Below are 13548 nucleotides of genomic sequence, written 5' to 3' on the forward strand. Positions count from 1 at the left end.
ACGCTGAATCTTTTTTTTAATATCGTATGTTCCATATTATAATATACAGGATATATTTAAAGTTTTAACTGACCTGAACTCCCCGCGGTTGTTGACAACTTTATCTTCTGGACAGAAGGAGGCACTGTTCTCCAGTACCACTATCTCAACGGTGAGAGACTTGTTGCCCCTCCCAGTAGAAACCACACACTCCCACTCTCCACTGGCCTCCACATGCACATCGTATAGAATAAGCTCACTGGATAAAGATGATAGCGACAGCTCATTATAACACATCGTTAACACATAGTATTGTAACTAATAAAGCCTCTCCCTTTTTTTTTTTTTTACTCAGGACTGTCTTTGCACTAAAACGAAAACAACTCATCTGATCTACTACTACTCTGTCTGCGTTGCTCTATTTACCACACCTGGTGATAAAGGTGCAGTCATGCACGACACTGCTCTCCAGCTGGACACCCATTTCTGGATCAGTGGTCACCGGCTGACCATTGTGACGCCAGTGTAAAGTGGTCATCTTGTCCACCAAGGCAGCAGCGCAGTGGAAGGGCAGCCGATCGCCTTTGAAGACCACCTGACGCTGAGACGGCAGCAGTGACATGGTGTGCAGCTCCAGAGGACCATCTGAGCAACACGGTGGGAAAAGATGCAGATGTGAAGGTTACACATCGCTCGGAACTGCTTGTGCTGCTCTCTCATTACCAAGCCTCAGCTACATTTTTCCACAGAAGCTATTATGAGTCTGCCGTTCTAGAGCAGACTGGATGCAGACTGCAGCAATTGGTAAATTCAACCCACAGGATTAGCTGTCAACACAACTCACTGAGCCTTTTGGAAATATGTCCCCGCAGAGCAGCGGGGATTGATTTTGTTCAACCCTTTTTTGGTCGGTTAATCCTTGAAATAGCTGAGATGAGCTTGAACTTCATAATGAGTGAACTGTTGCTATCATTCACAGTGCAACATTCTCTGAAATAAAGTGGTGAACCGCCTCATTCATATGCCTCACTGCTGCCAGGCTCTTACCACAGCTCAGATGGCCTTCCCTTAGTCCACGCAGGGGCTTTCCCCTCAGGCTCATGGGGTAGGCACACAGGGTTTCTTCCCCTAGCCGTGCTGGACTGCCGCGAAAGAAGTTCGGGACCCATTGCAGCTCGCAGTCACATGTTAGGTAGTCTGAGTTGAAGTTCCTGAAGAGAGAACCAATGTATTGTAAATAGTACTAACAGACCATCAAAGAACTTTGTGCTCCAATTTTGATGAGTTAAATTCTAACATTATTCTAATACTATTTAATTTGAATGTTAGCACTAATTAGCACGTATCTATATCTGTGTTTTGCACTTTGCTTGCTAAGCTAGCAAGTTCACTCTCTTCTCCTAATATGGTCCATTTTGACTCCACAAACACAAGATGACAAAATAACAAACACACGGGTTAAAAACAGCCACTTCACAAATATCTCATGCCCATGTCCATCTTTTATATACAGTCTGTGGTTCAGTTTTGAAATGTTTGTAGATAAACTTCAATGTTTCTTTACGGTAGCATAAATGATATGCTTTCAGTTTTTTTAAAAAAAAAAAGCATGCACAGTATAGACAAAAATATCCAAATTAAAATAAATACATGTCAAATAAATCCTCTTTGATTATTTGAGCTTTGACACAGGCTTCACTGTGAAACGCGGTTGGCATACACACGGGAAAATAAATATTAATTGAAAATAAATGTTATCTTTGTCTAGGATGTCCAAAAATATTTTGTTAAACTATGGACTGGTATGCCGTGAGGGTAACCTCGGGGGAACGAAAGGCCGACAGAGTTTAATACTCACACTAGCTTGAGGGACGGCAACTCTTCAAACACCCCTGGATTCATGGTTGATATGATGTTGCCAGAGAGGTTCCTAACAGAACACAAATTAGATATGAACAGTGTAACTTCATAGCTTTGCTGTAACTCATAGAGGACTTTTTTTAATCGAATCAATTCATCTGCCTCTTACAGTTTAGTAAGATTGGTCAGCCCCTGGAACATGTCTGCAGTCAGGCAGCCAATGCGGTTGTTGGAAAGGTCACTAAAAGTGTAAAAGACAAAAGAATGTGGTCAGTTATTTTCAAATTAAGAGGCCTTTTCTCAATCACTCAGCACCAGATTGTGGTGTCTTGACTCTTTCAGTGGCCGCATTGCTTTACTGATGTGAAATGTCATTTGTCTAAGAAACATATGCAATAACTTGTATAGGATCTCCTTTCATGTCTTTAAAAATTAAGTAGCTGTATTCAACTGTAGTCAGAACATTATATATTTTAATATTTGGGAAGTTAAAGAAGGGTTCCAACAGTTCTGGCTACTTCTCCTTATCAGGACACAAAGGGACCCAAGTACGAGTTTATCATCATTGGGGTAAAAGCAGGGCCCCAGTTCTGCTGTCCACCTCTGAGTGTGATGTATATCTGCAGTCAGAGAGGGATCTGCTCTGTTGTACCTCTGACACTACCCAGCAGAGAGCTGTCCAGAGCATGTGTTTATCTCTATCTGTTTGTTTTGAGAAGCCCCAGACCTTGCAGGGAAAACACAAGAAGGGGGAGGAGGGAAAGGGAGTCATGCGGCGCTGCGCCGAGGAGCCTCTTTGGACCCACGCTGCAACCAGACCTCGGTGTCCAAAAACACAATGAGTGAGCAGCAAGCGGCCTCAAACAGCCGCCTTGTCACATTCAATTGCGTGTGAGGAGCCCTGAGGTTTGAAGCGGGGCTCACAGATGACATCCCAGTGTCCCCTCTGCAGAAACATTTAGGAAAGGAAGCTTTTATGGTGACAATAACACCATGAACCTGATATGACATATGACATCTGTGAGCTTCCAAAAAAATATATATGTGGGTTTTCTCCTGACTACTGCCAATCTGGGCAACAAACTAACCTCCGTCCATCTTATGCTAAACCTTAGGATTAAACTCTCTGTGTTTATTGAGTTGTGAACCCGAGTGAAATGTGGGTCATCTTAATATCTACTTACAGTTTCCGAAGCTCAGAGAGGCTTTGGAAGGCTCCAGGCATGATGGTGCTGATTAAGTTGTGCTTGAGGTCCCTGGGGGAAAGAGAAAATGTTAGGTGCACGCAAGGACTATACTGACACATTAACAAGAGGACTGCAAACTTTCATTTTTGTATTCTCACTGAGAGTTGCAATGTTTAGATTGGTACTGCAATCATATATTTGTAATCAATATGTAGCTGGAGCTAATTCACTGAGCTTAGCATAAACTTGGATCAAGGGAAACAGCTAACCCGGTATGTCATTGTAATAAAATGAGTCCTCAAGGGGCACAAAGTTGTAAGGCTCTAGCTTGATTAATTAACCCTTTCAGAGAAGAAAGTTTAAAAATAACAGCAGCATTTTAAGGGATTTTGTGTAGTAATAGTCACAGGCATGGTATCACCATTTACCATTGAAAGAAGACGCTGTTAGGTTTAAATGAATGGGAGCAGGGACACACATCCTAAACCTGGCTCGTCCAGCGAGCCACAGCAGGATATTTGTGCAAACAAATAGGAAATATTATCCGAACTGCCTCCTGGGCTTGAGACTAGCGAGATATTCAACCACATAAAACACTTGTGGAATCTGAAACTATTAACACTAAGTTCTGTTATTTATTTATTTATTTATTCTTTTTTTTCCAAAACTGTCCTTCCCGCAATAAGCTTTACCCAATTCAAACCATAAATAATAATTTTCTTTGAAGATTTAATTTCATACTATCCGCTGCACTTCTCCACCCTGTTCCACTTCTACACCCACACTCCAGTCTTAAAGACTTTAGCTAGATACTCCCATCTACATCAGCTGCTGTAGATTAGATTTTGAACCTTTTTTTTGGCCAGGTGAGAATAGCAAGGCTAAATGAGGTCGGGAGACGGATGGTTATGAACAGCACATGTTATCCACGTTCCTATAGCATGAAATAGTTCTGCTCTCATCAGAGCAGTCGCAGAGTCAGATTTCCTTACAGGAGCATCAGTGCAGCAGCTGCGTTTTTCTCGATTTCTCTTTTTAACAAAGACTTCGATGTTATGTTAGACCTCAGAGGACCTTTTGGTCCTTTTTGTTTTCCACAAAACATTATCTTCCACGGCGGTTGTCAACCACGCTGCTTCACATCACCTCAGGCGTCTCTTAACCACTGTTTTGTCTGCTTTCCAAGAGATGAACTTTTCTGGGTAAGCTACGGCGGGAAAATTGTTGTAGAAAATGCTTCGAGCAAAGAAATTACACTGCGGTGTGGCTGAGACATGCTCAAAAAGATCAGGGGGTTTTGCTATTGGTCCTTCTAAGCCATCACTCATATTTAGATTCAAAACAGGAGACTGGTTGAAACGATGGAGCAAAAAAAAAAAAAAAACTGGCCCCAGACCAACAGGCTAAAGTTTGCTCGGTTCAGATCTTTGAGTTTGTGCCAGCTTGTCAGTCAGAACATTTGCAACAATTTCACAGCTTTTTAAAAATCGGAGATATTTCCACCTCTGTGATTCTAAATAAGCAGTAAAAAAAAAGCATATCACCAATCAAATCAAATAGCAATCTGGGTGTTTGACAGAGAACAGCTACACTTTTCAGTATCTGTGTGTGTGTTTGTGTGTGTCTCCGGACTATATTGTGAGTCTGTCACAATATAAAATAGCAATCTTTGTGGTACTGCGTCTCACTCTGAATATACATGTGTTTCTGGGGGACATTAGCTTTATAGAATTTGTTGACCCAGGCAGGGGAAGAACAATACTGCTGTTTCCAGTCTGTGTGTCACGGGGCTCATTAGTGCAGCGATGAAAGACGCGGCACTGCCCACTACTTCCTCTCCCTGAGATCTGTCTCGCTCCCTCCCTGTCTGTCCCTTTGACACACACATGCTCCACGTGCGCACAGCCACACACTTTGCTGTGTTACCAAACGTGCTCTTACAGCTGGATTAAAATGCTAACACAAAAGTGCCACAGAGTCGCTGTAAGCTGGGATTCAGTTGCTAGATAGAAGTGTCAGTTTCAAGGCTTGTCTTTAAATGCTTGTTTTTGTCACCTCCTTCTTGCAGATGGAGGTAATGTTTACTATAACACTGCTCATATGATATACACAACACATTTATTATTAAGACAGTGCATTATTTCTTTTCCTTTATATTGTAAAAATCTCCTGCTTAAATCTCCTCAGATCAGCAAACTAAAGATCTCGAGAAAAATATAATGGCTAATTTTAATTAGCTTCTTAATAAGTGTAATGTACTGCACAGAACAACTAAATTAACTCATTTCTTCTGGTGTGTTATCTTCTGTTATATTGTCTGGTGGAAAAAAACACCTAAAAAAAATCAAAAATCAACAGATGATACTAGAATGACACAAACATGACATAAATCCAAATAGACTTACACAAGTACACAAACATGTTAGCCGTGCTGTTCTCACAGGACATTAGACTGAGTTCAAATTTGTGCCTGGATACCAAACCAAACCAAAGAAGCGTTTGTTGATTTTTGGAGGAGGCCACTTCCTTCTGTCCCTGCAACATGTGCTATTAAAGGTGAGCCGGTCGCTGCAGTGCACTGATATGTAAATATTTGGGTGCTGTTTTTGATAGGTAGTTAAATTTCGATTCAAACACAGATGCTATATGTGGGAAAGTTATGAAATTGACCCTTGTGAAAATAATTTAGTTCTCCTTTATCAAGTCAGTACTTTTATTTTCTCTGATTTGCTGGTTTGGAAGTCTTAAATCTTAAACACAGGAGCAAAATGTATCATTCAAGCGAATGAATGAAGCCAGAACTATATAGTGACTGTGCCAATGTGGATTTCATGTTTCTCAAGAGGAATCTTATCCCAACTGCATCAAGCCAATGTGCATTTCCTGTCTGGCTCAAGGCTCTGACCTGATTATTAACACACCGCTGCCTCTGATCCCTTCTCTTATCACCAGGCTGGTAAACGTGAAGGAAAACAGGAACTGAAGCACTGTCCAAGCACTTCGCCGGCACAATCCCAGCTGAATGTCTGGAGCCGCCTCTTACCACTGGCTCACAGTGTCCGATTTGTTTCCAGCGCTATTTAAAACCTTCAGTACAGTAGATTGAAAATAGAGTAGCAGGCTTCACACTCAGGCGATGACTTGTGTGCGTGCCCTCTGGAGTAGCCAGCGCCCCATCTTACAGCAGCTTCACAGCTCAGTGACCTCGACACTGATGAAAACAGCTGTCACCAAGGAAGAGGATAACAGCAGAGACAATGAATGCTTCAAAGCCTCATGCTTGCAGACCATGAAAATATCAACAATTTTAACGTCTAAAGTTTAAATTGTAGCTATTATTTTAGTTTTTCAACATCCTCCTCAGGAGCAGCATCTATTTCTTCCAAAAGCTCGATGAGCTGATTGATGGCGACACATTGTTACAGTCACTACGACCTTTCTTTTTGAGTTATGCTTTGTAACCTTCTGAGTGCAGTGCTTCATCCCCTACGCTACATGTGGCGCGTATGATTAGACGGTGACAAACTCAAGCTCGCTCCCAAATCCAAAAGGGGCCATTGTCTGCCGCCGCTGGGCCTAACACCAGAGGCAGCCATTAAGAATGCCCCCCCCCCAAAACTCCTCCTGATCAATGGGACTGGTCCTCTGCCATTCTGAAGAGTCATTGCTCTGTTGGATACAGGGGATGAGCGCCTGGGCCCCATGCAGACTGGAGAAGAGCGACGTGCTTGTAGGGCAGCGAGAGGGTAATAATGAAGACATGGTCTGTAAAGCGCTCCAGACATGGAGTGCTCCATTATCAGGAGCACAGCAGCAGCAACTGGAGTGCTGACATTGTTTAGGCTCCAGCCCTGGAGGGAGCTGGGAAAATGACGGAAGCCGGGGGAATGGCCACTCATTATCACCAGACTGGAATTAAGAATTTCCTGTTGCTGGAGTTTTTTTTTAAAGTTTTTTTTTAATGGAAAGTCAGTGGGTTGCGGCGTGATTTCTATACTTTAATTGCAGTTTTCTCTGTATACGACTCAATAAAGGAAAAAAGACAGAAACAAACATGTCTGAAGGTATGATGGAAAAAAAGCGAGGGGGTGTTAACTGCCACCTTGGTTCCTGAAAGAGGTCAGCGGAGACCATTTTTGTGCCGCGTGTCATTTCCTGTCTGGTTGGCGGGTCTAGCAGAGGCCTTTGCTCGTTTATTTTTACAGTTTCCTTTCTCTCTCTCTCTCTTTTTTTTTAACTAGGTAGTTTTCCTTTGTCGGGAGGGGCAGGTGGGTTAAAGGATTCAGTAATAAGAAGAAAAATACGGCCCTGCGTATGGTCCCTGTACACCCCACCCCCCTACTCCACAACACACTTGCTCACAATGGGGCTCTGTAACTACCGACCCCAACGTGCTCTTGCTTTCCCCCTAAAACAGGAAACCAGGATCTGCTGAGCTCTTGTTTTTCTACTAATTTCCTGCTTTGCTGCCCCGTCCCTAGATTATTTATTTAATTTTTTTCTGGTTCCTCTCAGATTGGATATACCTGATCAGCTATTTGCCATCTGGAAAGCATTTATTCTAGCACAGCCAAGAAACCTTACACACATAATACACATTTTCTATGATTTTCTGTCAGTAGCGCTGCTGCAGGACACATGTTTAAAATATTTCCTTGCAATTTCGGACAACAAGCATCAGGACCGTACTATGGTTCAAAAACACGAGGCCCGCAGCTCTGCCCATGACTGACCATAACATAAACCGTGGGTCCAACTGCACTGTTGTTAGTGGGATGTGCAGAAATAGCAACACACTTTTATTTGAAGTGTAAAATTTCCTAGCTTGGTTATATGTTCCTATAATCTGCAGCAAGAAGAGATGAAGATTATTCTGCCAAGGAAAACTCTGAAACCACGGATCGTGATTGACTCCAGGTCTGGCTTTAGGAGCGGCATAGAGAAGAGTGCCGTGCCCATTTTTGGCAGATTTTCACGAGACCTACCAGAATGCAAATAATCAAAAACAATAAAAGTCAGATCAGATCAGATAGATTTGAACATACAGTGAAAAAAAATGCTAAGAACATTTTATTTTCATTTCATCTGGGTCATTCAGTCTTTATTAGAAAGTTAAGTAAAAATATAGTTGTAACAATTTGCAGCTGAGAAATCAGCAGGGACAAGTGCCTTTTGTTCAGGTTGTCAATGAAAAGAGTGGCTCGTGTCCGCGAGTGAATTTTCAGCCAGTAGGTGGACTGCAGCATGCAGAGAGTGTAAAAGGTGAGGAACAGCAAGAGCCCGAGTGGGCTCGGAGAAGGGAGATGCAAAAATAAAGCAGAAAAGGAAGCTGGGGGGGGGGGGAAGAAGGTCTAGAGAAAGCTCAAGTTCCTCCTGAGGAAAATGCCCTTGAAACCATATCGAGTTTGCCGAAAGAGTGTGTGAGAGTGAGTTACTGGCATATAAAGCATATGATTTGGTAATGGGCTTATGAGGGGGTTTACTCGCTGTTTCAATAAACTCCCAGAGCCATGACTGGGCTAAGCTTGCAATACAAACACACCCGTTCCTCCAGTTTATCTGAAAGACACATCTGGAGTCTATCAACTCCTGCAGCACCCCCTTTGTGTTTCCACTCTCCACCACGCTTAACCCCTTCCTCACCCACTCCACCCCTTAATGGGTCATGCACTCTCATTAGGTGACTGTTGCCTAACCGGGAGCCACCCGGTGGCATGTGCGGGAAAAATGCACCAAAACAAATGTTCATTTTTCTGTGAAGGGGGAAACAAGACTCCCCTGTGCAATCACAGCAGCTGTCCTTAGCGCTCTCCAGAGTGGGCTGGTACAATCTGAGCCTTTCTTTTAGTCAGGCCAGTCTAGACAGAGGGGCTCCTTGCCATCTCGCCATGCCTACACGTTGGCCACTGTTTTTAAGTGTTACAGTGTGGCACACCTCTTCTTTGTTCCCACTCATCAAGGTAATTTGCTCAGCTTGTGTGGAAATCTCCTGCTAAGGAAAACGGCCTCAGATTTATACAAGACAAACTGCAGGAGTGTGCTTTCTTTCTCACCCTCGCTCCCTCCCTCTCCCTTCTTCATCTACCCTTTCCCTCTCTCTCACCACCATACCATCTTTAGCCATCTTGGCTCCGCGTCCCTCATGTCAGATGGTAAAGTTGTTTAAGTTGGACTCCGTCCTAACCCCTACCGCTCAGAATGGCAGAGGCGATTTCAAGGTTGGTTTCAGAGAGATTTCAGGCAAAGAGTGAATGAATGGTCTGCCTCTGCTTTTGCGGAACAGATACTATCAAGCCAAGCATATATGAATTGGCCTAGGCCTGCACATAATCATAACACTATAACTGTGCATGTTTTCTCATGCAGACATTTTTAAGAAACAGTGTTCCAGCCCAAGGTTTAATTTCAGGCTTCCCTTAATTTTGTTGCATTATCAGCATAAATCTCAAGCACCTCCTTATTTTCTACACTTAAACTAAGTTGAGTCTACAAGAAGTGTTTGGTTGTCTTATGTGATGTTTTATGTGCTTACTCCAATGAGTCCAAAGAAGCGCAGTGTTTAAAAGATTCCCACTGTAGAGATCATCTCAGCCTCTCTTGTTGACAAAAACGGTCACGCTGCCAACACCTAGAGCCTCCTAACCACAAGCCTCACTCCTGCCTTTCAGACCTGTCCACTACAAACACCCTGCTGCTCCCTCATCCATCATCATCGTTGCCCTCTGCTCTCCCTCCCTGCTCCCTCTCTCGCTGTAGGGTAACAAGCCTTAGTAATGAGGGCCCCTTGTGCCCTGCCTGCCTGTCCTGTGTCCCATGGTGCAGTGGGGCCCATTTGGAAAGGAGCCAGACTGCCTCGGCCCTCGTTGCTCATTATTCTCATTACATTGCCTCAAATCAGTGCAGGACAGGCTGCTGGGATCTGTCCACAACTCATAAAGGTCCCGGCTCATTAGTGGGGTTGCCAGTGAAAACTTCCATCAGAAAGGGTGTGCATAGCGGTAGAGGTACTCAAAAGGTGCGCAAGTACACGAGCAGAGGTCTGACGGTGTGTATGAAAGTGACTTATTTTGCGCATAGCAACCACCGCCACAGAGGCGAGGCATGATTTAACCAGTGTGTTCATCCAAAGAGCTGGAAAGAAATGAAGTATTCCAAGATCCAAATGTAGCCATTGGATGGCAAGCCTGTTTAAAAGACCTACAAAAACACAGTAGTCTAGTAAGAGGGCAAAAAACAAACAATCCTAAATTGCTCCTCTGCACTTGGGTGGCTTGGCAGGTTATGAAGGCAATAGTGGCTTTGAGGAGGTTTGTCCCAATGAAAGGGCTAACTGTGTAGATTGCTGCACGGCCTTGTCCAGGCCTGGAGGAGGGTGTTCTACTCTGGAGCTGAATTCTCCGTTTAATAACAGCAGATCAGACTGCATTCAGCTCTGAATAGAAGTATGCTGTGAGCGTGTGGAAGTGAGTGTGTGTCTGCTGAGACCTGTTAGACTGGGCCAGAAGAGAGGGTGCCCATACTAGGAAGCACACTCAAGGGTTACTGTATACACTGAAGTCACAGCAGCGATGAGCCAAGAGTGAGAGTGTGTGCGCGAGTGTGTGTGTACCTGTTTAGACATCTTTGTGGGGACCAAAAATTGGAATGTTACTATACTTGTGGGGACCAACAGTCACTTATGAGGACAAAAGCGGCTGTCCTTGCGAGACTGAAGACTTTTTGAGACTTAAAATGTGGATTTAGTGTCAGGGTTACAATTAGATTATGGTTAGGTTTAGGCTATGGCTTAGGGTTAGGTATTCATTTTGATTAGTTAGGGTTAGGGTAAGCGGCTAGGGCAGAGGTTTCCAACTCTGGGCCTTAAGGGCCGGTGTCCTGCAAGTTTTAGATGTGTCCTTGATCCAACACAGCCGATTTAAATGTCTAAAGTACCTCCTCAACATGTCCTCCTCAACAGTTCTCAAGCTTGGTAATGAACTAATTATTTGATTCAGCTGTGTTGATCCAGGGTGATATCTAAAACCTCTGGGCTAGTGAAAGCACTATCAATTTGATGTCCTCACTAAGATATCAAAACGAGAATGTGTGTGTGTGTGTGTGTCCCTGTGTGTGTATGTTTCACAACAACATGTGTCCCAATGTGTGTGTGTGTGTGTGTGTGTGCGTGCAGTTAGGGGGCGCAGACTGTGTTTATCCTTGTCACGTAGGGGAAGAGATGCAGTGTAATTCCCTGATGTATGTTTACTCAGCCCCAGTGGGCTGGCCTTTGATTACACCGCTGGTCACATAATATGAGTAACTGCTCACTACTGCTCCAAATGACAAGCACATGTTGACGCCATACTGGAAACAATGAGAAGACCCGAAGAGCCGTGGTGGACCGAGGAGACAAAACAAAACCAAAATCTCACAAGCGCAGACAAAACTCACACTCTAAGCTCATATCTGAATTCATCCCTGCAAACCCTTCCATCAGTGTGGCATTTTTCACAACAGACAGCAAATTTCCCATGAGCTCAGATGTGATTATAAGCTGCCCGAGGCTCAATTAAAGGTTGAAGATGTCAGAGTGAGTGAGTGGACCTCCACCACTGTGTGTCAGCAAGCCAGCAGAGGTGGAGGCGGAGGAGTGAAATGAGGCCTGTGTGATTTACATTTCGTGCTCAGCCAGACGCCTGCATCTCCCACTGTGGAGCACAGCCAGGGGTTTATCTGCCTGTTTTTTGTCTTTCTCCCAACCTCTTTTAGTTAAACCTCCACTCTGCTGCCTCCTGCTAGTTTTTTATCACTGCTCCAGGTACATGGGAGAGCTCAGATTACCCGACCCACCGACCCTATGGCGCTACAGGAAGGCTTTTCCACACTAACAAAAATATGCAACATCAGCTCATTCTGAGCCACAGATCAGGCTTTAATTTACTATACATTACTGCCCAAGTAGCATTAGCCTCAGGATCTTCCTGTCAACAGCTTTATCAGCGTCTTCGGTGCAAGACTGCTGAGGTGAGAACTGACAACTTGGCCTTGAAACTATTCACCAATGGTGTTCTCGTGTCAGACTTTAGAAAAAAAAACATAAATTTGAGCAAATATAGCTTTTGTTCTCGACTGGCACATCTGCTCTGAACTTCAGTGGTAGGTACTAACAAGCTAACAACTGCAACAAATTACCATATTTTTCTTTCTTTCAACATTTTTGAGAAACTCGTTAGCTTCATGGGTGGCAGCTCGAAGTGCCATGTGGAACTAATATCTCTGCAACATACCCACCAGCCCCCTCGCCAACAATATAAGCCTGTCTGCCAGACTACAGCATCCAAGTTTGCGAAGTGAAGCTGCAACATATGTGTTGTTGCCATAAAGCTTTACTGGGATGCCCTGTGAAACAGCACACTGTAAAAAAAACCCCAAAATGAATCTGTTGTGAAACGTACACTAGATTCAAGGACAGTGTGAGAATATCAGAGTATTCAGGGAGATTGGCATAGTAGAGTGTAGGTGCTAATTAATTTAACACCCATCCTGTTTGTATTTCATTCATTGGGCAACATGATTTATAAGATTTATTTTTTGTATAAGAACCAGAAACACTGTCAACGTCTGTAGACCCAAGCTCATTCAAACTCTGCCCTGTGGTATGAAAAGTCAAAATTTGGAAATTTGAAGAAGGAAAGCCAGCATGTGTGAAAGCATGGCTGTTGTGCATTAGTGTGCACAGCCTGGATAACTTGCTCTGAATGATGCATGCAGGTTTTGATCAATTTATATTCCCACCTAAATATGACAGAGAGTGTTACAACAACATGGCTGTGTAGGACAAGTCTCAGGGCTTTAACTGGCCCGCCTGCAGTCCAGGCCCGTCAACCTCTGGAAACATTTGGTACACTGTGAAATGAAACATACAGCTAAGGAGGCCCTGCATGTCAAGCAAGTATGGGAAAACATTTAGCTTCTTAATGTACAACAGTTGGCCTCCTCAGTTTCCTAAACGCTTATAAAACACGATTAAAAGAAGATTCAAGCCAGCACAGCTGTAAACATACCGATGGCCAAACTTTTTCTTTCTTTTTGTTTTTCCAAATATGTTACTGGCAACAAGTTTGAAATGAATATATACATTTTTTCCAAAAAGCAAAAAAACACATTATATGTTTGGCCTTTGTACTTTTATCAATTGAATATGTCATTTCAATTATTTGAAATGATTACAGTCTGTTTTTATTTACAATACACAAAGCAACCCAGCTCTTTTGAAAACAGGGTTGTATTTGTTTTCGTAATATCGTGGTCTGGACCAAGGTGGTGGATCGTCTTACAGGCCGTGCAATTATAGCCATGTGTCACCACTGGCAGTTCCAACTATAGTTCCTTTCCCGTTTGTCACCAGTGGCGCTGTGCATCGCCTCAAATTCGTAAGAAAATATTTCATCTCTCACTTGTCTCACACCCCATTCATAGAGAGATTACGATGCCGCTAAGGAGGGCCAGACTGTCTGCAAGCCACAGGCAAAGCTGCCAACAT

At 43.5% G+C, this 13548-nt stretch overlaps 1 protein-coding gene across 1 annotated transcript in view; it reads right to left on the reverse strand.

Moving 5' to 3' along the window:
* adgra2 (adhesion G protein-coupled receptor A2) overlaps nt 1-13548 on the reverse strand; it is a 37934-nt gene that overhangs the window by 5460 nt on the left and 18926 nt on the right. Inside the window, exons 3-8 of the mRNA XM_026187328.1 lie at nt 3024-3095; nt 2009-2080; nt 1838-1909; nt 1027-1190; nt 411-624; nt 74-238 (exon numbers count right to left, since the gene is read on the reverse strand). Coding sequence (XP_026043113.1) covers nt 74-238; nt 411-624; nt 1027-1190; nt 1838-1909; nt 2009-2080; nt 3024-3095 — 759 coding nt within the window. The remainder of the gene's footprint in view (nt 1-73; nt 239-410; nt 625-1026; nt 1191-1837; nt 1910-2008; nt 2081-3023; nt 3096-13548) is intronic.

The sequence above is a fragment of the Astatotilapia calliptera genome, chromosome 12 (assembly GCF_900246225.1).
Source record: "Astatotilapia calliptera chromosome 12, fAstCal1.2, whole genome shotgun sequence".
Classification (NCBI taxonomy): domain Eukaryota; kingdom Metazoa; phylum Chordata; class Actinopteri; order Cichliformes; family Cichlidae; genus Astatotilapia; species Astatotilapia calliptera.